This window comes from Mixophyes fleayi, chromosome 5, assembly GCF_038048845.1.
Source record: "Mixophyes fleayi isolate aMixFle1 chromosome 5, aMixFle1.hap1, whole genome shotgun sequence".
Taxonomy (NCBI): Eukaryota; Metazoa; Chordata; class Amphibia; order Anura; family Limnodynastidae; genus Mixophyes; species Mixophyes fleayi.
Window position 1 is genome coordinate 164,183,723 of NC_134406.1, and position 26,487 is coordinate 164,210,209.

General features: G+C 36.9%; 1 protein-coding gene across 3 annotated transcripts in view; it reads left to right on the forward strand.

Annotated features, from left to right (window-relative positions):
* Positions 1 to 26,487, forward strand: part of RELCH (RAB11 binding and LisH domain, coiled-coil and HEAT repeat containing) — a 91,862-nt gene that overhangs the window by 44,884 nt on the left and 20,491 nt on the right. For all 3 annotated transcript variants that reach the window (XM_075212946.1, XM_075212945.1, XM_075212947.1), the window contains 14 exons: positions 132 to 244; positions 895 to 985; positions 3,070 to 3,141; positions 3,960 to 4,100; positions 4,242 to 4,406; positions 5,272 to 5,419; positions 13,337 to 13,493; positions 15,358 to 15,481; positions 15,641 to 15,689; positions 18,403 to 18,482; positions 18,753 to 18,859; positions 19,174 to 19,273; positions 24,765 to 24,847; positions 25,415 to 25,478. In XM_075212946.1, the coding sequence (XP_075069047.1) occupies positions 132 to 244; positions 895 to 985; positions 3,070 to 3,141; positions 3,960 to 4,100; positions 4,242 to 4,406; positions 5,272 to 5,419; positions 13,337 to 13,493; positions 15,358 to 15,481; positions 15,641 to 15,689; positions 18,403 to 18,482; positions 18,753 to 18,859; positions 19,174 to 19,273; positions 24,765 to 24,847; positions 25,415 to 25,478 (1,494 nt within the window). The remainder of the gene's footprint in view (positions 1 to 131; positions 245 to 894; positions 986 to 3,069; positions 3,142 to 3,959; positions 4,101 to 4,241; positions 4,407 to 5,271; positions 5,420 to 13,336; positions 13,494 to 15,357; positions 15,482 to 15,640; positions 15,690 to 18,402; positions 18,483 to 18,752; positions 18,860 to 19,173; positions 19,274 to 24,764; positions 24,848 to 25,414; positions 25,479 to 26,487) is intronic.

Below are 26,487 nucleotides of genomic sequence, written 5' to 3' on the forward strand. Positions count from 1 at the left end.
AACACACCTTATAATGCCTCAATAAGTTACAGTACATGTTTATCAAAGTAAATTTGCTTCTGCGACTTCTGCAGTGTCTGTATTTTCTCTTGTATTTACTTTCTGTGACCATCTTTTTCCCTGATGTACAGGAACTGATACCACTTATACTGTGTACTGCCTGCCTCCACCCAGAACCTAAAGAAAGAGACCAGCTTCTGCACATACTGTTTAATTTAATAAAGCGCCCTGATGATGAGCAAAGGTATGTGTTACTTTTCTGGCTGCATATCTGGGCTTGTTTATTGCTGAAGTGGATTCTTAATTAGTGATTTATAATGACCCCTGAAGTGGTTGTCCTGGTGGAGTAATAATTTGTTTCCTTTACCTAATTAATTTTTGTGATCTATTTGTGGTGTTTATGAGAATTGCAGAAGTGAACAGGAGGAGTTTGTGCTAAATATGATTGAATACTTTGGGTAAAATACGACAATCCCACACCACAGGGTGCACTTAAACACAAACGGTTTTATTGTACATTCCTTTAAGCCAATAGAGAAAGCCATGTTTAGCGAGGATAATGACTGTATTACACCGCTTCAGCCAATCTGAATCTTGCTGCTTTTATGACACCTTCTTTAACACCCCAATTATTTGTCCAGTCTAGCAGAGGATACTTTAAATGCTGTAATTCTTCCTGTATGTACCATATTGCGTTTATTATTTTAACTCATGGAAGGGGCTTCTTTCAAGCAGTTTGTTCTACAGGCCCCAAGTGAGTGTTTGGCCATCTGGATAATTGATTGTGTATTTCTTTTTTTAGTTATTGTTGTTGGGGGGCTATTGCCTGTGCTTTTAGTTCTCTTTTAAATTGTGCTAATTTAAATGTTTGTGTACATTTGTCTCCTTTTTTAGGCAGATGATTTTAACTGGATGTGTCGCTTTTGCTCGCCATGTTGGACCAACTCGAGTTGAAGCAGAGCTTTTACCTCAGTGTTGGGAACAAGTTAGTATACAACTTGTTAACTATTGTCCCCATGATGAATGGACTGGAGCAATGAGTCACCTATGCTAAGCTCTGTATCTTCTGTCTCCATCTCTTCAAAGTTTGATCACTAATGACGACATTAGATAGACCAATATAAACACTACCACATCACTTAAACTACACAATTTTCTATGATGCATATGATTACATTGACAATCAGGATTGTATACTCCTACTTGGTGCAGCACTGTATTCATAGTAAATAATCTTTATGGACTGCCTTTCTAACAGTAGATTTTTTATTTATTTAAAAAATGTATATGTCTAGTGCTGGTTAGACAATAAATTTTAAATATAAAAGAAATATTCCTGCATCCAATTAATTTGATACTGTTCAGGATACCAGCTGCATAGCAATATAAATGCCCAGTATGGTCAATGCTTAGCCTTACTATTACAAATCTGTATGTATCTAGTAAAGTGAAATTTGAAGTATTAGTTTATATTTTGAGTAAAACATTTAAGTTTACCTCCCAGTCTCAAGGGTCCTCATGTTTGCAAGACCTACACTAACGCCTAAGCTTTAAACAACACTGAAATGCAGTTGAAATCAAATTCCCTCACCTCCGAAGTATGGAGGCTGACATGAAGCAAAGGGCTTGTTTATAAACCACATCAAAATAGCCTTAAACAGACTGCATGGACAGCATAAGACATGATAGCCAGTTAGACAAGAAAAATAAATAAAAAAAATGGACACCTCTTAACTGCACCTAAGTGGCCTCTGATAAACTGTTAATGTGACTTCTGAAGAAATCTGGTTACTTCAGAGAAAATTATAGTAACAATATAGCAAGGGGCTAAATATTAATTTTTCATTTTTTTTTTGTTCATAATTAATTTGGATTCATTGTTTTTACACTTTAACATTATGGAGTCCCTTGTGTTGATTACTGAGAATAAGTTTTGAATCAATCCATTCTGGTCCCATGTTGTAAAACAGCAAAATGTGAAAAAGTCCAATGGCAGTGAATACCTTTTGATGTGAGTGCTGGGACCCTGCTGAATAGAACAAATTGTGTGGGATTTCAGGGAATGGATCACCCCCAAAGTACTATTAGGAAGGGAGATGAATTGGTACATAGGGTTAGATAAAGTGGAAACCCCCTTTTAAGGACAGTAGAGAGAATTGAAATTTTCCAGCTTCCGACATGTAGACTGCTTATATTGTACAAACTACATTTCTAATACATTGAAGTGTGTGTTGCTTTTTGCGAGGTATGCTAGATAACACATACTGATAAATGTTATTGATAGATGTACTGTGTACACCATTATTTGCTTTTCTAATTAGAAGTTTGAAATATTCTGCACAGCAGAAATAATTCATAATTGCAGTGTGTTCCATCTCCGGTTCTATTCTGTGATTTTACAAAGCCTGGAGTAATGTAAAATCATCTGATGTTTCCATCAGGTTATATTTCTGTAACATTTGAAACACTTCTGTGTATATACAGAATTACTTGCTTCCCTAATTATATAGGGCCTGTAAATCCAGCTAGAAAGTTCAGTTTTTGCACCTTGGCAAAACCGTGTACATCGATAGGCATTGAAAGTTGGGAGAAGGGTGCATTCTAGCTCAACTTAAATTGCACTGTAATTATAAAGCTGTACGCTACTTGTGTGCTACATGCAGAAGCAGGCAACATTTTTCCTACATGTAAAAATAAAATTGTATTTGCACTCCTTGCAATGCACTATTGTTTGTCTAAGTGCAGATTATTGTCTACATATAATATGACGTGGTAGTTCTGAGTTCTATAGAGCAAGGGCAAACGTTTTACACTTTCTCATAATATCCTACTAAGGGCTTTTGTTCTATTGTAAAAGTAATTTACATTTCTGTTTGACATCTATTTGTGTATGGTTTTTTTTGTAGTGATCTCTCATATTCTATAATATTTTTTTTAAATGCTTTTTCAGACAATGGCTTATTATCCTATGTGAAAAATATTCTTTATTTCAATTTTATTTTCCTGAATTTATAGGCACATGTTGCTAACCAATGCCATTAATATAGTTTTGATGTGTTTGTCTTCTAGATCAATCACAAATACCCAGAAAGAAGATTACTTGTGGCAGAGTCATGTGGAGATCTAGCACCTTACCTCCCTGTAAGTTTTAAGCATTTATAGGCAACAACTTAAAACAGGGGATGTCTGTATAATCTGTGTACTTCAATGAAATATAAACTAAACTTAGTGATTTTTGTATTAATACAAAAGATATGGTCAAAAAAGGTTCTAGAAAAATATTTGCAGATGGAAAAAAGCGAATTGTCATTCCATCCTTTTATTACGGTTACAGATACCCCAATTTGTAATTTATTCATTTATTTTTTGGGGCAACATTTATAGATCTACCAAACGTGTACTTTTATTTTAGCGCTTTGACCTAGTTTGATATCCAAATATTTCTTTGTGTGAGGTTTTAATTTTTTTTTTCTGTAACTTTTTTTTTTTTTTTTTATTGCTCCAAAAAGTAGAAACAATTATTTTATGATAGCAGCATGTGTTCGCATGCCATAACATAGGCTTTTATGTCAGTTACCTCTACACTTGCTTAATGTTGACTAATAGATGGGAATGCACACGCCAGATATATGTGTAATCACTCTGTGTAGGCTATGAGCACACTTGAAAGATTTTAAGTAAAACATTTCTAAGATTTTATCCATATGCTTCAAGTGTAAACAAAGACTAAAAGGCAGCACTGTAAATATATTGCTAATAGAGGACAACTGTAATTCTATGGACGTAAAGTATAGCCTAGTATTATTTTCCCAGTCTCTATATAAATAGCCATTCTGATAATTTTTAAATGTATGGCACAGCATTGTAATACACAATGTGGCTAAGAAAGAAGAGTGTTATGTTGTAATACAGCTTGGTGTATGTGTTTCCTAAAACTAAATATGCTTGTCAACTTTCAGAAAGAGATAAGGAGTTCTCTTGTGCTGTCCATGTTACAACAAATGCTAATGGAAGACAAAGCTGATATGGTGCGGGAAGCTGTGATTAAAAGTCTTGGCATAATTATGGGGTACATCGATGATCCAGACAAATATCAGCAGGTAAGATAGATTCTACAGTACTCAGTTCTGCTAATCACAAACTCCTTTCAGTACGGAGAAAACATATATACATAATACAAAACACATGCAAAAGTGATGTTGTATAATACTTGTAAACATGATTTGTTGTTGTTTTTCCAGGGTTTTGAACTTCTACTGACAGCCCTAGGTGACCCTTCAGAGAGAGTAGTGAGTGCCACTCATCAGGTGTTTTTACCAGCCTATGCTGCATGGACGATGGAGTTAGGAAATCTCCAGTCTCACCTAATTCCTACACTACTCAATAAAATTGAAAAGCTCCTCAGGGTAAGTTCAGCTATCCTTTTATGCTGCCTTCTCTGTCGCACACATACATGAGGAGGGTTGAGATTTCTAACATCCAGAAAAAGGACAATTAAAAAATGTCCCCCAGACAAGTATTTGCAGTGTACTTCCAATTGTAAAGCGCTACGGAATTTGCTGGCGCTATATAAATAAATGATGATGATGATGATACTTGTACATATCATCCTCTTTGCCCCTTATCACAGGTATTACAAGAAACATTAATGACATATGCTGCTCTTTTACTCAGTGTGGTATGTAATATGTACCGTGGGATCCTATTCTACTATGGAAACATAACAGCTTGGTCTACCTCTTGCTGGAGGATTATTATACAAAGTCAACATTAATCCTGTTGTCTGAGGAACTGCCATAGATGTGTCCTAAACTGTAATTCGGCTATTAACTGTTAAGTGCATAAATGCTATAATTGACTACATTTATAATGGGATTTGATCTGTTTGAGACATTATTCTAACTTTTATCTAGCGCCCTCCATTGCAACATACTATCTATGTTAATGGGTGATTTACTGATCCCAGCTGGGGTAGTAGCTGTTTTGCATTGATATTGCTGTTGAGGTGTATTTCTATTGTGGTCACCATACTATAATTCTCTGGATTGTTGTGAATTGACTGTTTGTAATGTGTTTAGCGCTTGCCACTCCCTACGACGTTTAGACATTTGAAATCTTATACCAGCATTTTATGGCTTAACCTTCAACATGCTAAGGTTTTAGTTCATTCTAAGCAAGGTGTATTTAAATAGGGTGTGTTGTATGGCTGTAAGTGAATTATATATTTTTTCCATATTTTTTTTTTTTTTTTTTGCTTCCCTTGAACCTAAGGATGGAGAACACGGGCTGGACGAACACAAGCTACACATGTATCTCTCTGCCTTGCAGTCCCTTATCCCTTCACTGTTTGCCACCGTATTGCAGAATGCAACATTTACGAATAAAGCCAAACTTCAGGGAGAAATATTGCAGATAGAAGGTATGAAAATCCATATCTTTCTTCAAACACAATGGTCATTTCGGTAGTGTAATTGTTTTCATGTACAGAAAAAAATCTGTAATCATATTTGCCAGCTCTCCATTCTCACACAGGAGTGTACTTGTGAAGCTCTGTGTCCCAGGGCTGTGTAAGTGTATACATTGGATTGCTTTTTGCAATTATTGGCAAACAAGCAAGCATTCTTTTTTGTCTCTAATTACATTCCATACCATAGTGGTTTTAAAGCACTGGTGGTTTATACACACAAAGTTTAATTTGATTTTGATTTTTTCCAACTTCTATTACAGTCTACTTGTCCTTAAAATAGATCTGCTGGCTATGTGATTTTCCTGCATCTGACTCAGCTGTCCCAGCATGTGAGACTGTGTAATAACCTCTACTGCTGGTTTTCTTTTTCTTTTGATCTTTTTGTTTTTATATTTTGGGTTTTTTTGGTGTGTATTTTTTCAATGTATTTTTGCTCCTGTGTGAATACAGACCTAGTATGATGCTCCCTAATTACATGGCTAACAAATTTTTGAGCAGTATAATGACTACTAATTACTACATTGCAGCTTTATGATCAGGCACATTTTGTGCTAGATAAGACAATAACTAGATTTATTAGTGTTTTAAAATTGTTTTTAGTTGTTTTTACTTTTATAGTTATGAATACTAAAAAAAACAAAAAAAACTAACAATTCATTCTAACACTGAATGTGCTATTAAAGAATGTTGTGGGGTTTTTTTGTGTTTGTTTTTGTATACCTAATCTGTGTAATTTTCTCTAGTTTAAGTAAAGTTAAAGGGCCTAGAAATGATTGTTGATGGAGTATATGGTATTAGTTAGAATTACCATTTAACCACAGAATTCTTAGTGTCTGGGAAACATGGAGGATTGCTGAGAAATCTTGTTAAAGAGTTGCCTTCACCTTTTTCTTTTTTCCTGTCCAGGGTGTTCTGACATCCAGTGCCAACGATGTCATCCTAAGTTCAATTATTTGTTACAGTGGATTTTCAATTCTGTTTGCTGGTGCAACCGGTTCATTTTGCTGGTGTAAAGGCTGTTTGTAAAAAACAAATCTTGACAAATTGATCAAATTTGGTGAAAGGATAAAAACTGAGCATTATTCCCAAGAACAAGTGAGGAAGGTGCCAAATGAGTGGTCCAGACAGAAATTGTTTTTATTAAAATAACAGTAAAACAAGATCTTGGGAATAGAATATATGAAAGGTTCTTGGAAAGGAACTCAAAGTTCTTTCCTCTGCATATCCAGAGCCAAGGTTTGAATATTAATATTATGTGGGGAAGTTAACAAGTCCTTTTGAGAATCTGCCTGATCGAACTGGTCAGGCGGGTGGTGCCAGGCCTTTTACAATTCGGAACGGACTACACAAAAAGAGATTGAGACAATTGTTATTTCCTGTTGTCCCAGGGATATAAGATTGAGTTTATGATGAAAGCTTGAATGTTCAATTTTGTACAGAGGTGGATTCTGATGAAAACTTTAGATGGAATCTTTAGAAATTTGTAATTGCTGTGGTGCACAAGTCAGATTGAATGGGGTCTATAGATGCTTATCTTCATGTGCCTATTTATTTGACCGTAAGAGATTTTTCCATTTGGCAGCACAGGAATTTGATTTTCAATTTTGACGTCTTCTATTTGGTCTCTATATGGTTACAAGGATATTGTCACCTCTTGACTAATTTGGAACCTGCAAGAAAATAGAAAATTGTCCATTACCTATATAATATTCTGGTGTTGGCACACAGTCCAAGGCTATTTCAAACCTGCAGAAGTTGGGTCATCAAAGTCCTGTCAACCTCTGCTGTAGTCAATAGCAGCCTTCACAAAGCATAGTCCAGCTGGATAAGGTACAGTGCCTCTTCTAAACTGCAAATTTCAAAAGAAAATAAAACCAGCACAGATGATTTCTGTCAGCACAAAGGTGTATATAAGATATTTGGGTATTCCTTTCGCCACCATTACAACAGAAAGGTGGGCCTGATGGTTTTTTGGTTTTTTTTTCGACAGTGGAGCATACATAGCCCATTTCCCTATTAGCTGACCATTTTCGGCAAGCTTTCCAGCACCGAGATTTGAAGGTCCTTGATACTTTGTTAAAAGCCATAAATAGCTCTTCCAACTCCAAATAAGTCAAGATATGGAAAAAGTTCTTCAGGTTTGCAAAATAGTTACACTTTGATCATCTACAGCTATGGTTATCCTAGGTACAAAATTTTCTCCAGAAAGCAGAAAACAAGTACTTGAGCCTAACTAAGCTTGATTAAAGTTATGATTTTGGCCCTATCCACCCTTTTGTAGTACTAAATGGGTGGTCAGTCCATCTAGTAATAGAATTCATAAAGACAATAACAATAATCAGACCACCATTAAACTACACTTCCCAAAGTGTAATCTTGCTCCAGTCCTGGGAAATTTGTATTTGACTCCCTATGATCCCATTTTGGATTTATCACTATTGAATTTAATTATAAAGGTTGTCATTTTCTTGGCCACCTTTTATAATTCAACTTATAGAATTTCAGACTTGCAAGCATTGAATTAGGTCCATTTGCATACTTCCTTTTTAAGGTGGCATCTTCCTTCCAGTGTAATGAAGAATGCGTTGTTCTGGCATTCTTTCCAAGTCCTCCATTGTTTCAGGAAAATGGCACTCCCATCACATTGTCAGAGCTGTAAGACTCTGTGGAAAGTCTGATCCAAATTACCTTCCAGTGTTCCCAGCACCTATTTCCAGGGTGCTCCACCCAACTGTTTTTACTTGCTCTTGGAGCCCAACAGAGTCCTATTATAATAGAATAAACCATCATTGTTTCTCTTATTATAGCAGGCACTATGTGAGCACCACAGCCAGCAGTGTGTGTGTTAGACCACTGACCTCCAGTCTGACCAGTCCTAGCAGGTGTGGGCAATGGCCTCCAACATTTTTCAATATTATTGCAAAGTATTACAACTGCCCCCACCAGGCTACTACTTAATGCCACCCAGCTGGCAATATTTTCTGGGGAAGAACACTGCCTTCCCCAGGTCAGTATATTTTTGGATTGTAATAGTCAATGTATTGTTTTTTTTTAGATGGGAAGTTTTACACAATGCTTGACAATTTTAAATTAAAATGATTATTTTCCGGGAGTGATAACCTGGAAATAAAAATTACAGGGGCATTTTGTATTTAATTTTCCCCTTAGTGAGTTGCGTTTTTGTAGGCTGTGTACAGAAAACTGTACCTACTTATTTGAAACTTTCTTACACACATGAACTTGTCTAACTTGTGTGAACTTTATGTACTCAGAAATATTACTCTTGGGAATATCATTTGTGGAGATTCAGGTTATGCATTTGGTATAGTAACAGAAGAGTAGTAAACATCCAGAAAGTCTAATTTTACATTGTAGATGGAACAGTTTAAAAATAGGACAAGATCATAGTGAATACTTCATTCAGCAAAGCTTGATTAGCAAATCTCCTTCAGCCCTGGGAGACGAGGGACACCTGCTCATTGCCAGGGTCTGGGCATTCTACGCAACCAATCAAACAGGACAGTTCAGACTTCGTACAGGTACTGAATCCCTTATCAACTTGTCGTGTTGGGGGGCAGGAAAGTGTGAGTGCTGTGGTTGATCCAAACCACTCAATACGTATCCTCCTAATGCCAATTAACAGACATTTTAGCACTATATATATGACTAAGAACATGGAATAAGGAAGTGGACTTCTTAGTTTAAAAAAAAAAAAAAACAGAAAGAAAAGGAAAAATAAAGTGCTTTGTTTTTGTTCTAGGAAATATAAAAATATCCTTTTTTGTTTTTAGTTTCATTTACTTTTTGAAAGGCATTTCAATTCCTACTTTGTTTCATGATAAACAAAAGCCACTATAGTTTATGCTTAATATGAGAGGGAACACAGGTTGTTTTGGTTAAAAGTAAAGTAATTAAAGTTTTCGCCTTGTTTGAGCTACATGCATGTTATGGAAATGTTTCTTTGATGTATTTAGCATGATTTGTATACAGATTCAATGTGTAGAACAAGAGGCAGTTCTCAGTCAAGGATAACATGTTGGCAGCGAGCATAATGGGTAGAGTTTATTCTGTTGACAGAAAGATCTCAAGCTGATAGCTTCTGTTGGTTGGTGGGAATATTTTTAGTTTTTGAAAGCTTGAGGTGGCAAGAGGACATCCAAGATGAAATGGCAGAAAGATATGACGAGATCGGAGAGAATACACACATTTGGGTAACAACATTTGTGTACACAACTATAACAAAGGAATCCTTTATAAAAAAGACTAGGAGGTACAGAGGGCCAAGCTTGTGAGAGTTACCTTCACTTGCTTCCCTGCTCCTCTTGAATGTTTATTTTTGGAGGGCAGCAAGTGGAAGCAGTAGGTGGAGAGAGAGGACTGAGTTGTTTAGGATGGGGCAGTATTGGTTGAGGGAAAGAGGTGGAAATGGTAAGTGAAGCCTGAGAGTTGTAGCAAGCATGAAAAGATAGTTTTGAGGGAGAACTTGTAAAATTGAAAGAGAGTCTGGCCAGGTAAGGCAGGAAGTTCCAAAGGTGAGGAGAAGCGTGCATGAAATCCTGAAGGCGGGATTGTGAGGTGGTGTGAGGAGGAGAGAAGGTCAATAATGGAACAGAGTTGGCTGAGTAGGGGAGTTGTAGATGTAGAATGGGCAGTCCTTGAAGATGGCTTATAGGTTAGGGTAAGCAGCTTGAATTGTTTTCTGGAGAGAATGAGGAGACAATGGAGGGCTTTGCAGAGAGACAGCTGGAGAGGAAGATTAATCGCAATGCCGCATTCAGATAGATTGCAGAAGGAAGAGGGTGGGTGACACAGTCCAGAGAGGAGGAGATTGCAATAATTAAGGTGAGAGAATATAAGAATGCGGTCTTAGTGGCAGGCATCCAGGGATAGGAAAAGTGCATCCAAGCAATGTTGCAAAGGTGGAAATTACAAGATTAGGCGATGGTCTAAATGTGGGCAGTGAAATTGAGGGCACAGTCAATCATTACCCCCAGGCAGCATGGCACAGAAGAGGGTGACACCATCAACCTTAAGGTAGACTCTAGTGGAGATGGCAGAAAGAGGCAGTCTGATATAAGGAGAGTAGAGAGGTCAGGAGGAGAAGGGTAGATTAGAGTCAGCATAAAGATAATATTGAAGGCTGAAAGACCAGATGAGTTGATCAAGACAAGACATGTAATGGGCCAAAAACAGAGCCTTGGGGACCCAGACAGAGGGAGAAGGGTGAAGCAGGTGTCAGATGATCAGGCACTGAAGTAATCAGAGAGGTAGGAGAAGGTAGACCAGGAATGGATGGTACCACGAAGACTAAGGGAGTGATGGGTGTCAAGTAAGAAAGGACATGTGTCGAAAGCCCAAGGCTTGGACAAGAGTAGATCATTAGTCACCTTGCTGAGGGCAGTCTCAGTATTGTGGAGAGGATAGAAGCCCGATTTGTAGAGTCAAGGAGAGGGTTAACAGTGAGAAAGTGCGTTAAATGGTTTTATACTAGTTGTTCGAGAATTTTGTAAGGAATGGGAGTAGGGAAATGGGATGGTACCTGGAAAAATAAACTGTCATTTAATGCCTAAAGTCCTGCAGACCCAGGGAATGTAGCGTTTGTATATGTATACTATTGTGAGCAAAGAGCATATCTATCTGTGTATCTATACTAGTCGGAACGGACATATTTAAAACGCTAGATTTCAATTCACAAGGAGTAACAGCAGAACCATCTGGAGCTAATTTCTTAAGTTATATAAAAGTGTTAAAAAAATAAATTAAAAAATAATACTCTAAAACAATTCTTGAAGTAGAAGAGTATGTGTCCACATTAATAAGCATAGAATGAAAAATAATGTGAATTTAAAGTTGCATAATATATGCAGTGAGATGTTAAAAAATATGAATCCTTTTGTAAAACATCTTTTTATGTTTTAAGCATTTAACATATAAATAAAATAAAAATGTGTGTAGCAAATAATACATTCTAGCACCAGGCTGTCACCTATCTGATGATTCATTCACTGGATGGCCTATTTACCTTTGTGCAGTAGCTTCAAACCTTGCTATCACTTCCTACACGTCTTGGGTCCCAACAGCCACCTTCTCCTATGTTTGTCATGCATTGCAATAGGAGTGGTGGCAGGCAGCGTTGCTCAACACAAGTTTACACAAGTAAAATACTTCCCCAACACTGTGCGCTGTATAGTTTAAAATGAAAAAACTGGACATCATGTTCCTTCCCCAAATCCTCAAAGTTCCGTATTGCTAGACCACTTAGCCTGGTTTGCCCCATGGTCAGTGCCTATGAGTGTAGGGCTTCAAGAGGTTGCTAATGTTCTGACAAGTGCTATAGCTCTTCCCTTAGAGGTGAGAAGAGCCAGGGATGGGGTAAGTAAGATTGACTCAGTATTTTTGGTTGGTTTTTGTTTGTAATTAAGAAAATTTAAGTATAGAGGGTTTTTTTTTTTCATCAAAGAATATTGTTTAATCAATGGTAAGTATTACAGAATAAATTAGTTTGTATTCCATGATATAAGAAATCTAAATGTGAGAAGTGCCTAAGGTGACATGTTAATAAAGTTGAACAGATTGATATGTAAAAGTTTAGTGATGCTTGACGCTAAACTTGCTTTTTTTATCCATAAGGTGCGTCTGTATCATAGTGTGATCAGTGCTTTGAAATTTCCATAAGACAAATGTTATTTCTTTGTGGTCTGTTATTGAAATGCTTCTATGTCTTTATACTCTGACTTTCAAGGATTGTTTATACTTTAGAAATGTCCCTGTTTTACCTGTTTGTTGAAATTATTAGTTTAGTTTAACATCTTTTTATCACCTTTTGGTGATCTGCTAATTTCACTGGAAATAACTTTTTTTTTTCTTTTTTTAGTCCTTTAATCTACACAAGTAAATGCATTATTTTTTTAATGTATTTTATTCAGGACAAATAGGGCTTTTTTTAGATGCATCTTTGAAATATATTTTGCTTTATTTTATGTGCACATAACAAGAAATGTGGTAAAATACACTTTTCATTATTCCTAGTTACTTTCACCTAATTAGTGTAACCCTAAATATACTCTATGTGACAACATTTAGTGACCCAAGTTCTCTGAAGTATAACAATACCAAATAACAGTAGCTTATACAAGAAGTGTCCTGGTTCTAGAGTCCGGGAACAAAATGTAACATTTGAGTTTTTAAAAGGTGTTTTGTTTTTGTTTTTTATTGATATGCGATGATATGCTATATTTGCACAGTGGTACAACATACTGATGTGTATAATTTATAGGTTTAGATGAAAGAAAGGGGGCAGCATACAAAGAATTCCTAGTGATGACATGATGAAATTGCCAGATAACCTAGCATTCCGCTGTCACTTAACATTTTGAACACAGTGTGTGATGATCAAAGGAGCAGAAACCGAATCATTCACAGTTCTTGCCCGTTTAGCAGGAACCTTTGCTTGACAGTGATTGCTCTTGTTCAACAATGGCAGTACACACAGAAGTGTGTCATGGTTTAAAATACAGATGTTACCTGAGAAACGGTGACAAGCAAACACACAACATATATGGGTAATAATAATGTTTATTTTGATTGGCTTCAAAGGAAAGCCCCCTGGTTGCTATGACATTTCCACAATGATCGTGCAACGCGGATTAGATTTGTTGATGGTTACTAAATGTAGTGTAAGTGGTTAAACATAGCAGAAAATAAAATTCTAGTGTGTTTTGTTTGCTTTGTATTTGTTAACCCTGTGTGAAGGCTCTTAGGAATAGGGGAGAGCTCTTCCTTTTGTAGTCTTCCATTTCTCTGGCCTAGGAATTATTACATATGTTGTAAAAGTTGTGTCTAACTCTTGCTCTTGTTGTTATTCTACAGTGACTAGGTTTCCTCGTCCTATATCACCTCTACAGGATGTAGCAACCATCATTGGCAGTCGTGAACAGCTGGCTGTGCTACTTCAGCTTTATGATTACCAGCTGGAACATGAAGGCACCACCGGCTGGGAAAGTTTACTTTGGGTTGTTAATCAACTGTGAGTTGGATTTCCATTTATTTTATTTTTTTTATTATTTTTTTTAGAATTGTTTTAAATACATGAATTATTTATGTACTTTAATATGTTGATTCTTCAGTTGAATGAATTAAAACAAAAAGTGTTTACGGTATATGAGACGATACCTGTAAATGTAAAAAGTATGCATTCAGGTAGCATCAGTAGAATCAGTTCCTGGACCAGAGTTTATTGATCCATATGTTTCACATGTTTTATACACATGGGGACACTCTCAGCTTTTACATTATGTTTAAGGACAATCCATTCAGCAGAGTAATCAGATACTTGAAGACCACTTTTTAGGCACTAGCTAAAATTCCCTTGGGTTTGCAAGCTTGACTTGTAAACTTGGTCTATAAAGCGTCAATGTGTAAAATATAAAAGTTCTAAAAGCAAAGGAAAAATGTTTCGTTGACTCATATTTCAACGAGTCACGAAGTCTAAAATCAAAAATGTTGTAAGTAAGGGTGAACAGGAGTGTTTTCTCAAATCAATTACAGGTTATTCTATCACACATGTTTTGAGCTGATAAATCACATTTAAAGTTAGTGTTTTCTGCTTTGGTTGGTTCCTTTTATCTGTTTACATATCAGTTTTCAGAGAGAGAGAGAGAGAGAGAGAGAGAGAGAGAGACAATGAGAGCAAGCATTTCTATTATCATGAAACTTTGGTTGCACTCATAGGAGGCTAATAAATTAGTCGCTATTTCCCGTAGTAGCTTTGCTTCTCACATTAGGTATTTGTGCAAAAACCAACATTTACAGTAATAGAATAGCTCATTTTTATTCTCACCCCTATAACTCATGAGGGGGAATTCAGTTGCCAGCTATGTGCCTCCGGACATCACCGCAATATCTAGCTGTGCACATTACCAGCCAATACAGTACAACATTTCCACTTTGTTTCTCCTTGCAGCTCCTATGGGACGCAAGGAAATATGAGCAAAAATTTGAGAAAAAACTCTGAGACACATTGCGGCACCTAGTGCCGAATTCAATCATTCGATACCCCCATGGAGCTGTGTGTACTACCAACCAGCACCTGTCCTGGATATGCCACTAGCTTTTTCAGTTTCCCAAACAATGGGATCTTCCTAATTTTAATTTTGTCACGTGTGTTTATTACTATGAAACGGTGGTCGAAGTGGGAATGTATATGGTGGTATGTCATTCTGCCACCTAAAACGATCAAATTCCATTTACTTCCATTCCCATTACATACCGTCACTTTTAAATTTCCAATTAAACCACTGTTTTGAAATATATGAAAAGTTGCCTCAAAGTTTGTTTTGTTGGGGGGGGTTTTCTTCTTTACTTAAAAGCCTTATTTTGTTTATTTTCTTTCATTTTGGCTGTACAGCTACATTTAGTTATATAAATGTAATTAAATAACTATATATTGATATCAAAGAACAACAAATTGATTATCAAACATATATATATATATATATATATATATATATATATATATATATATATATATATATATATATATATATATATATATATATAGAATGAAGTACCTTTTCAGTAAATCTAAGCTTAATGAGTGGCGAGGTATCCAGCTTCCCTTAAGTTGAAGTTGCATCTCTGTGAGCCTGAATTGGCTGATAGTGGACAATTGCTTACTGGTTTAAAAATAAGGTTACATACAATGTCAAACATCGTAACTTTTATTAGGGTTTGAGAACTTTTACATTTTTCATGTTTTCATATGAGATCCGATTTTAATTGCATTCAGGAAATTGACTAATTTATAGACAGATTTGTCATTATGACAACACGGTACATCTACATAGTAAAAAAAACTGCCTAACAACCCAACTTGTTCTATGCCTCTTCAGATTACCCCAACTAATTGAGATAGTGGGCCGCATCAATGTTGCATCCACAGCTTGCGTTCATGAGTTCTCAAGGTATTTCTGGCGGCTGTGCAGGACATTTGGAAAGATATTTACAAACACAAAGGTAAAAATCTACACTTTTGTATCCGTGAATACACCTTTCTTTAGAAAGGAATACATGATCTAACTCTCTTAGGATTGCAGTCTGTATTTTTCACTTATTTATATTGCATGTTACAAAATGTCTTGTTAGATGGCTAATGCAGAATAATTTATTTTTCAGGTAAAACCTCAGTTCCAGGAAATCTTAAGACTGTCTGAGGAAAATATTGGTAAGTGTTTGCCATTAAAACCAGCCTGCAACATTTTTTATTGAAAACGCATAATTATAACAATTCTTCCATTTTCTTCAATTTGACGTATTATTTTGTCTGACCTGTCATGGTTTGTAACACTTGAAATCTAGTCCGTTACACACAAGAGAACACCTGAAGTACACCTACTAATGACCCAGGGAGTAGATCACATAATGAGCTCCCAAATACCTTTGCTAATTATTATGGAAAACCCACAACTATTTCCTATAAATAGAATATATAGGGGCATTTTCGATTAAGTGTAAAGATCGCTGATACACGCTCCCACCGACAACACATTTCGCAACATTGCGGATTTCCGTGTGACCCCATAGGGTTGCGGAGGAAAATCCACGATTTTGCGGTACCATATTGTCACTTTACATGCGCAGCCGCGCCTAATCGCGATCCCCGGAGCTAATTGAAAGCATGTTTTCACTGTAACAAATGAGTCTCTATATAAGGTGTCTTATTAGAATTAGTGCGCTGTTAGGGCTCAGTTCAGATGTGGATTACTGCTCTTAGCAGGCCAAGGGTTAAATGTAGTTTAAGATTCAGATTTAGAACTTGGGCTTCAGACACGCAAGTGTATTTTCTTTGTTTTTAAACACTTGATTAAAATTAATGATGCTGGACACTTTTTTTTTCTTTTGTTGCATCTTTTTGTCTTTGCTTTGTTTTTTATAACTTGGTGTAACACAGATAAATACACAGAAGGGTAAACTGAAGGCACAATGCAGGTATATTCTACAATTTACACCGTAAGAATTCATGAATTCTTTATGAATTGCTCATGTCTCTATATTTCAGTAAGTAAAGTGGTCCACTGACGTACACTAGTTGGCTCATCTGCAATACACTTTCTGGCTATAATAACCTTAGCTACAGAGGCCAAAGTAAATATATATTTAAACAGTGTGTTACCCAGTTCCTTCTCCAATGTATTGCCAAACAGGCAAAGATTGGGGCACAACTGAGGGGTCACAGGTATAGTAGAAGACTGGACAACTGGGTGTGTCTAGAGAAGGTGCCAAAAGTGCCCTCAGGGTCCCCGCATTTAGGGCACTCCAAGCAGGTAGATTTTCCCATTCCGTGCACCCTAGCTGGGGTCAAATATACTCTGTGAAACATATAAAAGTGGACTTGCTGGAATCTAAGACAAGAGGCATGTCTAGTACCCCTCCCCCCCCCCCCCCCCCAAATTATCAAACTCCACTCCTCATCGGAGAGAACCCCCAGATCAGCCTCCCATTTTATTCTGAGCGGATCCAGTTCTCCCGGAGACACCCGATGTAGCAATAAGGGATAAAGCACAGATGGTCTTAAAAAGACCTACAGACCGTAACACATTTTTAACCTGAGAATCCGCTAACTGAGGCAGACCCCCAGGAAACTGGGCACATAGGGCGTGCCTCAGCTGCAGGTATCAGAAGAACTGAGTGTTAACTGGATAACTGGAAGAACTCTCTCAATTGCACATATTTTAGTAGCTGACTGTCTATATATATATATATATATATATATATATATATATATATATATATATATATATATATATATATATATATATATATATATATATTTGACCAATTATATGGATTCCGGCTCTTTACCACATTACTGATTCCTCCAACCCCACCAACTCTTTATAACTAGTATTTGACCACAAGGGAGTGTCCAGGTCCAGCCCCTCACCTCCAAGTAGAGTATATGATATTGTCCAGACCATTGATGCCTGTCGAATTATAGGGGCCACCTCACTAGGTCTGTGCCCAGATAGCAAAACCTGCAAAGCTTCAAGGGAGGGGTCCGTCTGCTCACCCAGGAAGTGCCTGAAAGTGGTGGTCCAGATGTCAAAACCTATTTGTATCTTATTATATCATACAGTAGATATGAGTGAGTCTAGAGCAGCATATAGCCAAGATTCAAATTATAAAAAAATGCAGATTCAAATAATAAAACATCTGCGTAAGGTGCCTCCGGAATGATCACAGGACACCTTGCGCAGATTTCTTTTTTACAAATGTAATGATGACTTTTGCTCGCACCCACTAAAGGTGCAAGCTAAAATCCACGTTCCTTTTTACCATGATATCGGTAAAAAAAAAGGGAGTCTGCGATGTTTCTTAGAACATCGCGGACAATTGAAGCTGTCCCTTAGACCCAATTTACCTGAGCATTTTTCCTGGTAGTGCAGTAAAAATATACCTCTATGGGGTGCCAGCAAAAATCAGTGGATAGTTCACTAAAAAATACGCACAAACTGTCTCTGCAGCAGACACTTTACGTATATTTTTTGCTAATTGGATCTTCCCCTTAGAATGTTAAAAGCAACTCCAGCATGTGTAGGCAAGATTAATGTGGGTGTGGCTAGACCAACATGTTGTCAGTATGAGTATCTAAATATTAACACACAGGCCCTGCTCGCAAGCTTACAATCTATGGAACCATACAAATTCCACCAAAATCTTTTCCTAGCTGGCCATCCCACTAGAATCTATGTAATGCATTTTTTTAAACACCTCTCTCCATGTATATTATTGAGTGCATGTGGCTGAGTGTTTTATTGTATCCCTCCCTACCTTTTAGTCTAAACCATGATGCCCATTATAAAGGTAGAATTACATACCACATTTGATGTTTCACTTGTACCATATATGTAATACTTGCATACAACCATATATTTTAGAATCGGCAGCAGGAAATGGTGTCCTCACAAAAGCTACTGTCCCTATTTATGCTACTGGAGTCCTGACATGTTACAACCAGGTGAGTTGTCCATAAAATTATATTGTGTAATTGATTAGACAAGATGAATGTGGAACCAAAGATAGGGCAGTTGACTTATTGTCCACTTAATGGTTGCTATGACCCTGCTTTTTTAACTTTTTTTTTCTTTCCTGTTTGTTTTTTAAAATTCCCTTTACATTCATCTGTTTGCAATAGTTGCTTATTTTCTGCCTTGCCTATTTGCAAGGCACTTTTTCCCACATGTCTCCATTGCTTTTCCCCTCATCCCTTTGTGCTAAAATTTGTCAGGAAGAAGACCGTAAGCTGCTAGTCTGTTTCCTTGAAGATGTAATGACCATGCTGTCATTATCGCATGCATCATTAGACAGTCTAAAAGCATCTTTTGTGGAACTGGGGTAAGTAAGGGTGATAAATATATATGGGCAATATGACAATTTAGAAAAGAGGGGACAGGGTAGGGGGAGAGAAAAAAGTAAGAGATGGGGGGGGGGGGTGAGGTACTACTGGAGCTATGGCTAAGTAAAGAAGATTCCGTAAGTTGTTTTTGTTTTTTTTCTAGTTTTTGGCTGAGGCATTTGTTTTAATTTTTTAAAGGAGGGGGTAAACTTGAAGAATGGTCCAGGGATATTTTGCACATGAGCTTCAAGCATAGAGTTAAAATGATGTATGACTTCTTAAAACGATTTCTGAGATTGTTTTTCTCTAACAGGACTAATCCAGCATACCATGAGTTGCTATTGACTGTGCTTTGGTATGGGGTTGTCCACACGTCTGCACTTGTACGTTGTACTGCTGCAAGAATATTTGAGGTTAGTGATGTTCTTTTTAAAAGAGTTGTCAAACTGAAATTGTATTCTCAGTTAATATTTATTTTAATGCATTTGTGTTGGAGATGGAGCAGAAAGATTACTTATGCAATGTTCTTGAATAGCTCAGTAAAGCAAATATTGCGTTTAGGATCTTACTTTTTTTTTATTTGGGAGGGATTCCTTAATAATTTTTATTTTGATTGTGTTAAAAATCGGGGTGGGAATTTGTAAAACTGTGATTTTCAGCCTTTTAACTGGTGGGTTGGCCTATTAGATCTGCCAGTTTTAAAACCACCGAAAAAATGTCAGAAACTGGCCGTTTCATTAAACCACCCTTTAGTAAATCTAGTAACTGGTTGTGTTGCTGTTAGTGATTGTACTAACACTTTGTAATAGAGTATTGGCCACATAAATAGAGAGGGGTGTCTGTTAAGTTCATCTACATTACAAACAAGCACTGCATATGTTAAACAGAGCGGCAAAACAGATTCCCTTAAGTGAAATAAACCCAAGTATCTAAATGTGCTTATGGCATTGTTGAAAATGTATTTGCGAATAGGTGAACCTGCAAGCTCGACAAAACAACTATCAGCCCTCTAATGCAAATATGTCTCTAGATAATTATGCTATATGATAATATGACTATGCACTGGACCCATGTATACACATTATGTTACATATTGAACAGAGATGAGAGTACATTTATATATGAGTGGAGAAAACCTTTAATACTGCTTTGTCTTGGACTGCACTACAACAGGTGTTGCTGATAACAGTCTAGGCAATGACTATCTCTAACATCATTCTGATGTTGACATTGGATAGGTTGTAAGCCTTGTACTTTGCACTTAACATGAGATTGCAGGTTTTTACTAGGGGAGCCCAGGGGACTTTCCACAGGAATAGATTGGCCATGTGCATACAGTATTAGGAAAAGTATTAGACGTTAAAATGTAGTGGTTAAACTTCTGCACTTCCCTAATTTATTTATTTATTTATTTAACAAATTTGCTCTGTATGAGATTTATTCTGTACACCTCTGATTACAAATGTTGTATTAATGTATTTTATGTGTGCATTACATTGCACACTTATCTAATGGAGATAATATTTAGATCTTGGGATGTGCACTGTTTAAACCAGCGGTTTTTAAACTTGTATCCATGTGCATTGACTAGTCCCAAGCTTCTACTTGCATGGTGTTCATGTTCATGCCACATAGTTTTCAGTGGTTTATTCATTGCTTGATGAAAATATTGCTTTTAGTGTCAACCGATCTGTATTACAACCTCTCCTGCCCATTTTCATCTGAATGTGCAATGCATTATGGTATTTCCAGATGAGAATAGGTATAAGAAATTGTCATTGACTTTTTATGACGTCATTTCCACACAGCTTTGAAGTGGTTTGCCTGCTGGAAATGCATTGCTGGGGGATACTAGATGTGAATGAGAATAATGTGTTTTCTAAATGTTATATTGAAAGTAGAGGTTTTATGGGGGGTGGAAATATTAGTTGAACTCTTTTTTGTTTTCTTTGTTTCATACTTTTTTTTTTTTTTTGTCTATTGCTGAAAATGTTTCATATTTAAGTCTGCGTGCACATTATTTTGGTTTAAATAAATGTAGCAATTGTGAAAATTGAGAACAACAATGGATCTATCCTCTTCCAGTTGACTGAGATGAAAAAGTAACAGGACTAATCTAAATGTTCCGTCAAGATGTAATGCAGCTTTAAGTTTGCGTCTTTAAAATTAATGCATAGAGCAGGTGTGAGCAGGAGGACCAATCAGAAACTGCAGTCTGTCATTGGAATTCTGATTGGTCTTCCCACCCACACAAATAACTGTGCAGTTATACAACCATGATTTTCCTAGAAGACTTTTTTCAGAGACTCTAGAAAAACGGCTGCACAGAGCAGTACCCAGGACTCTTGGGAAGGGCCAGGTTAGTAATAGTGTGAACTGCAGATTTTTTGCTTTGCTTTTTAAGACCTGCACCACTGGATGTAATTCAGTATAGATCACTTTTTGTCATTTTGCTGAACTGTCAGTAGTAGAATGTCCTCTAGTGCCATTCTGCACAGCTTCTTCCCAGCCATTGTAGAATTGGATCATTGCATAATGCTAATTTAACCTGGTACAGGTGACTGATTTGACAACATATTCTCGGTGAAGAATTTGTAAAAGTGTCTTGTGTGGGAAGCATGTAGGTACTTTCTTAAACTGTCATATTTTGAATGTTTGAGTTGTTTGTATAAAATGCCTAAAGCTAGAACACTTCCTGGAGATGGTGTGTAAACATTGAAATGTACAGAGCGAAACTTGAGTTCATATGCATACAGTACTATTACATGTTTTCTGGCATGCAATTCCCAGAAAAGGTTTATAACAATTTGCAGAAACACTTGAAGCATAAATAATATTATGGCATTTGTAATATGTTGCTTTAAATTAACAACTAAATAGTTGGATATGTTGATGCCTAGAGAGAGAGCCACATCTAAGGGGCCGATTCAATTCTAGAAATAACGCGGCTTTAATAGTATTACCATTATTACAGTAATTTTAACAGGCCCGAGGGCTGTGTGTAAGAATTATCGTTAACATTACCATACTAATGGTAATATTGCATACTATTACCGTAACAGTAATAGTGCGCAGGCCGCGTTATTTTAGGAATAATTGAATTGGCTCCTAAGGGTGGGGAATTCTATTGGCCGCATTACGTTCATACGGTAATAGTGCGCATTATTACCGATAGTACAGTAATCTTTAATGCTGATTTTTGCTCTCGGCATAGGGAGCCACGAGCAGAAATCCATCTTAAAATTACCGTATAACGGTAATACTATTAGCGCAGCATTATTCCTGGCCGAATTGAATTTCCCCTTAATGTTATGGATTATGCAGTGCAATTTATTTTTTCAACACAAACTTTTAAAGATAGAATCTTCAGGCTTTAAAAAATGATGTTGGTTATTTAAACTTTGTCCCTACTTCCATACTTGGAAGAGTGCAGTATGTTGATTGGGGTGCAATCTATGTTAATTTTAGGCTTCTCTAATCTTCCTCTTTCTTCTCCTCAAGCCTTCTTCCTAACTACTAAATTCCACTTCTGTCTGTCGTAACACATTCAGCTGTAAAGGCTATCCTCCAATGTGGGGAGGTATATGTCGCATTATCATCCTCCTTGTCACATGTGACCGTTTTCTCAGACTATAGATCAGAGCTGGCCGACCTGCGTCTCTCCAGTTGTTGTGAAACTACAAGTCCCAGCCTGCCCTGCCAGCTATAAACTAGCTATCTACTGGCAAAGTTTCACAACACCTGGAGAGCCCGCAGGTTGGCCAGGACTGCTATAAACAGCCAACCAGGACAGACTATATGACTTCACAGAACAATACCTTGAATGTGGACACTACCACTCTTGGCACAATGTTGCCATGATTCGTGAAATAGGATTTCTGTCCTAAATCAGATTGTGAAGTCTTGGTTATGGCTTTCTTTTGGCAAACTTTTTGTGAATATCTGACTTTAGAAACTTCTGTAACCATGGAAATAGTCCACAATGTGTTTCCTATGTCAAGTAACAGGAGTTATTCCTATAATATGTATCACACAGCATAATGATTTAATTAAGATAATTTTTAGCATTCTTTTGTGGAGTTACACTTTGACGTCTATAGCTCTGCCTTAAAGCTGCATTACTACCCAATATTTGTATTCTCATTCCTCTACTTGGAGCTTGGGAAAAACAACTGCACACAGGAGGTTTCTCCCATAGTCTGATACTGTGGAAAGGGGGAGGACCAATCAGAAGCCCAATGACAGTCTTCATGGATTCTGATTGGTCTTCCCTCTGACACCCCATCTCTGCAATTTAAGGTGGCAGATTTAAATGTTCTGCCACATAGGTGGTAATGCAGCTTTTGGGATCTTGTACATATGTCTGTGAATGTTAGAAGCAAGCAGTGTTGTTGAAGTATTCTGTGATATGGATCTTTTTTTAGTCACCAGTATAAAGTTGTAAACAATGTTGCAATTTGTAGACCTAAAATTTTATGGGCTTGGAACGTATTTGTACTAATGCCCAGCCAGTTGTGTTAAGACCAATTTTCCAACGTGTAAAAAGTAAAGTTACTTGATTTTCAACTTCCAAAATATGCGAATAAGTGAACAGAAGACCATTATAAATGGGAAGTTTACACGTTTTCTTTGGAAATAATAATAATAATAAAAAATAATTTTACAGCTGCATTTAAATTATTGTGATATATAATAAATTTGGAGAACAGATGAGTCCATACCTGTTTTGTTCTGTTTACATACATTTTATTCAGTGACTGCTTATGTTTCAATATACTGCAGAAAACCAATCAATCCATAGGTCCATATGGGCCCTAACTAGGCCCCCCTGGGTCAGAAGTGAATAGCTGCTAGAAGGGTAAATTAGTGTTTACTTTCTGAACTACTTTGACCACAGTATGTGGATACAGAATGAGAAATCCTAGCCAAGCAGAATGGGGCAAACAATCACTGGAAGCTTGTACTGTAGGTCTTCTCCATATTGATTACACAAACAAAAAGGTCAAGATTAGCATCTCACTAACAGCTATGTAAGCTTGACAAACAAGTTGCAGAAAATATAACATGGAAGCCTTGTAAAGAGAAGCTGTTAAGGCACAGACATTTCAGTCAGTCGCATAAAAGCCTCCATAGACAAGTGAGAACTGTTATGAAAGTAACAAATCTGCATGTGTTGAAAGCCAAGTTTTAGATCTAAAGTGGAATGTAAAAAAAATAAAGGAAAACTTGCTCTATCCAATATATTGAGACTAATGTGTGAGAACAGAGGTTATTAAGAGTAGTGTTGCCTAGAAGGTCTAAGTCTAAGGGGATACTAAAGCATTGTGGAAGGCAGTTTCAGCTGCTTTGATGTATTGGGCTAGACGGAAATACTCTAACTAGCCAAGGCATTGGTAAGACACTAATTGCCCAGTGTGCGACAGCTACCTGTCAATCCTTCTAAACCATTGATTGGGCCAGGTATCATCATAGTCAAATTTGTTATCCAAGGTCTTTTCAATTTCCAGGTGGATATGTTTTTGGAATACATGAAATCCACACTCAAGTTATCTAGCAATCTGCAGTGTTTTATTTGTGGGTTTTAGCAATCAATTCAGTATTCAATCAGTATTGATGCTGTCTCATGCACATCAAATAGCTTTTCTTGATATATCTACAGTATATATGTGTGTATTTTGTGTCCAGTGTCATTAATAACATTATACAGTCTTGGAGATTATCTTGTTGACTGAACAGTGTTCAGGTTACTGTCCTATCTTCTCTGCCTATATAATACTGTAGCCTGCGAGTAGTCGTTTCTAATCTTTGTTTGCACTTTGTGTTTCTCCCCCTTTCTGCCTTCCGTGACATTGCTCGCTCTCCTGTACACCACACCATGGCTCTCTATTTGCTTGGACCCCTCAGCTTTTGGTAAAGGGGGTGAATGAGACTTTAGTAGCTCAGAGAGTTGTCCCTGCCCTCATCACTCTCTCCAGCGATCCAGAAATGTAAGTTTCCTAGCTGCTTTATACACTGAGCATTCTGATTTGTTGGAAATGTTTTACACTGTGTGTAAATAAAAACAGTCTAAACTTAAACACAAATACAAACTGATGAAGCATTTCTTAAATATTTCTTAGTATATTTACCATTTTCACTTACCCATTTAAGAAAATGATAATGCAGCATGAGCTTTATACGTTTTTACTACTTCTATGCCTGTTATAGTGAATAATTTAAATAAAGAGGCCAGGTTTATAGACTGCCCATTCACAATCATAGCTATTCGTGGTCTATTATGCGTTTATCAAACAATGTGTGTTGCATGTTGACTGGGTACAGCTGACTCTCCCGAGCGCTGTGTGAATCCTTAGTTGACAAGCAAGTTTCTTCCAGCCCTTGTTATCTTGTCCAGTGACCCCGGATTTTCAATTTCAATGACTCATTTTAATTCTCCTTTATTTAGACTTTTTCTGACCCTTTAATAACTAGAAACAAAAAAGCCATAAAATTGGTTCTCTTGTCTGATTACGTTGTATTTACATGTAAGTAGCCAATTTTCTCGTTTGTTGCAGCTCTGTAAGAATTGCCACAATCCCAGCTTTTGGCACCATCATGGAGACTGTTACCCAGAGGGAGGTGAGACTATTTTGAAATGCTAGCACAATGTGAAATTCTAGGACATTTTAAAATGGTCAAGGCAGCAGTTCTTGGAATACATGCAGATAGTGCAGTTTACTTTATTGAAACTGTAGCTCACAGGCATATGGATCTGTATCACATGTTTTCCATTGAAGAACAATAATTTTAGGTTGTGACAAGTTGTAACATTCTATGAATTGTGAGATAAATCTACAAATTGTGCAATAAAATGTAAGCGATATGCCTTGTCATATAAAAAAAACCAGTTCCTTGAATATATACAATACTGTGCAAAAGTTTTAGGCAGGTGTGGAAAAAATGCTGCAGAGTAAGAATGCTTTCAAAAATAGAAGTGTTTATTGTTATCAATTAACATAATGCAAAGTGAATGAACGTAAGAGAAATCTAAAATCAAATCTGTATTTGGTGTGACCACTTTTTACCTTCAAAACAGCATCAATTGCGCAAAGTTGAGGATTTTGTAGGATTATAATCTGGTGTATGATTAACCAATCATACCAAACAGGTGATGATAATCATTTGCAAAGTAGGTTAAAACACATTCATTAACAGAAACAGTTGTGTTAGGAGGCTTAAAACTGGGTGAGGAACAGCCAAACTCTGCTGCAAAGGTAAGGTTGTAGAAGACCGTTTCATATCACAGGTCATACACCGTGGTAAGACTGAGCACAGCAACAAGACACAAGGTAGTTATACTGCATCAGCAAGGTCTCTCCCAGGCAAAGATTTCAAAGCAGACTGTGCTTCTTTAAAAGAAGATCACATCTTGAAAGGCAATGATGAGGAAAGTAGATGCAGTGGTTGGCCAAGGAAACTTAGGGCATCAGAGGAAAGACACATCATGCTTTTTTGCTTTCGAAATCGGAAGATGTCCAGCTCAGAACTGGGAAAAAAACAGTGGGACCCAAGTACACCCATCTACTGTTTGGAGAAGTTTGGCCAGAAGGGGTCTTCATGGAAGAATTACAGCCAAAAAGCTATACCT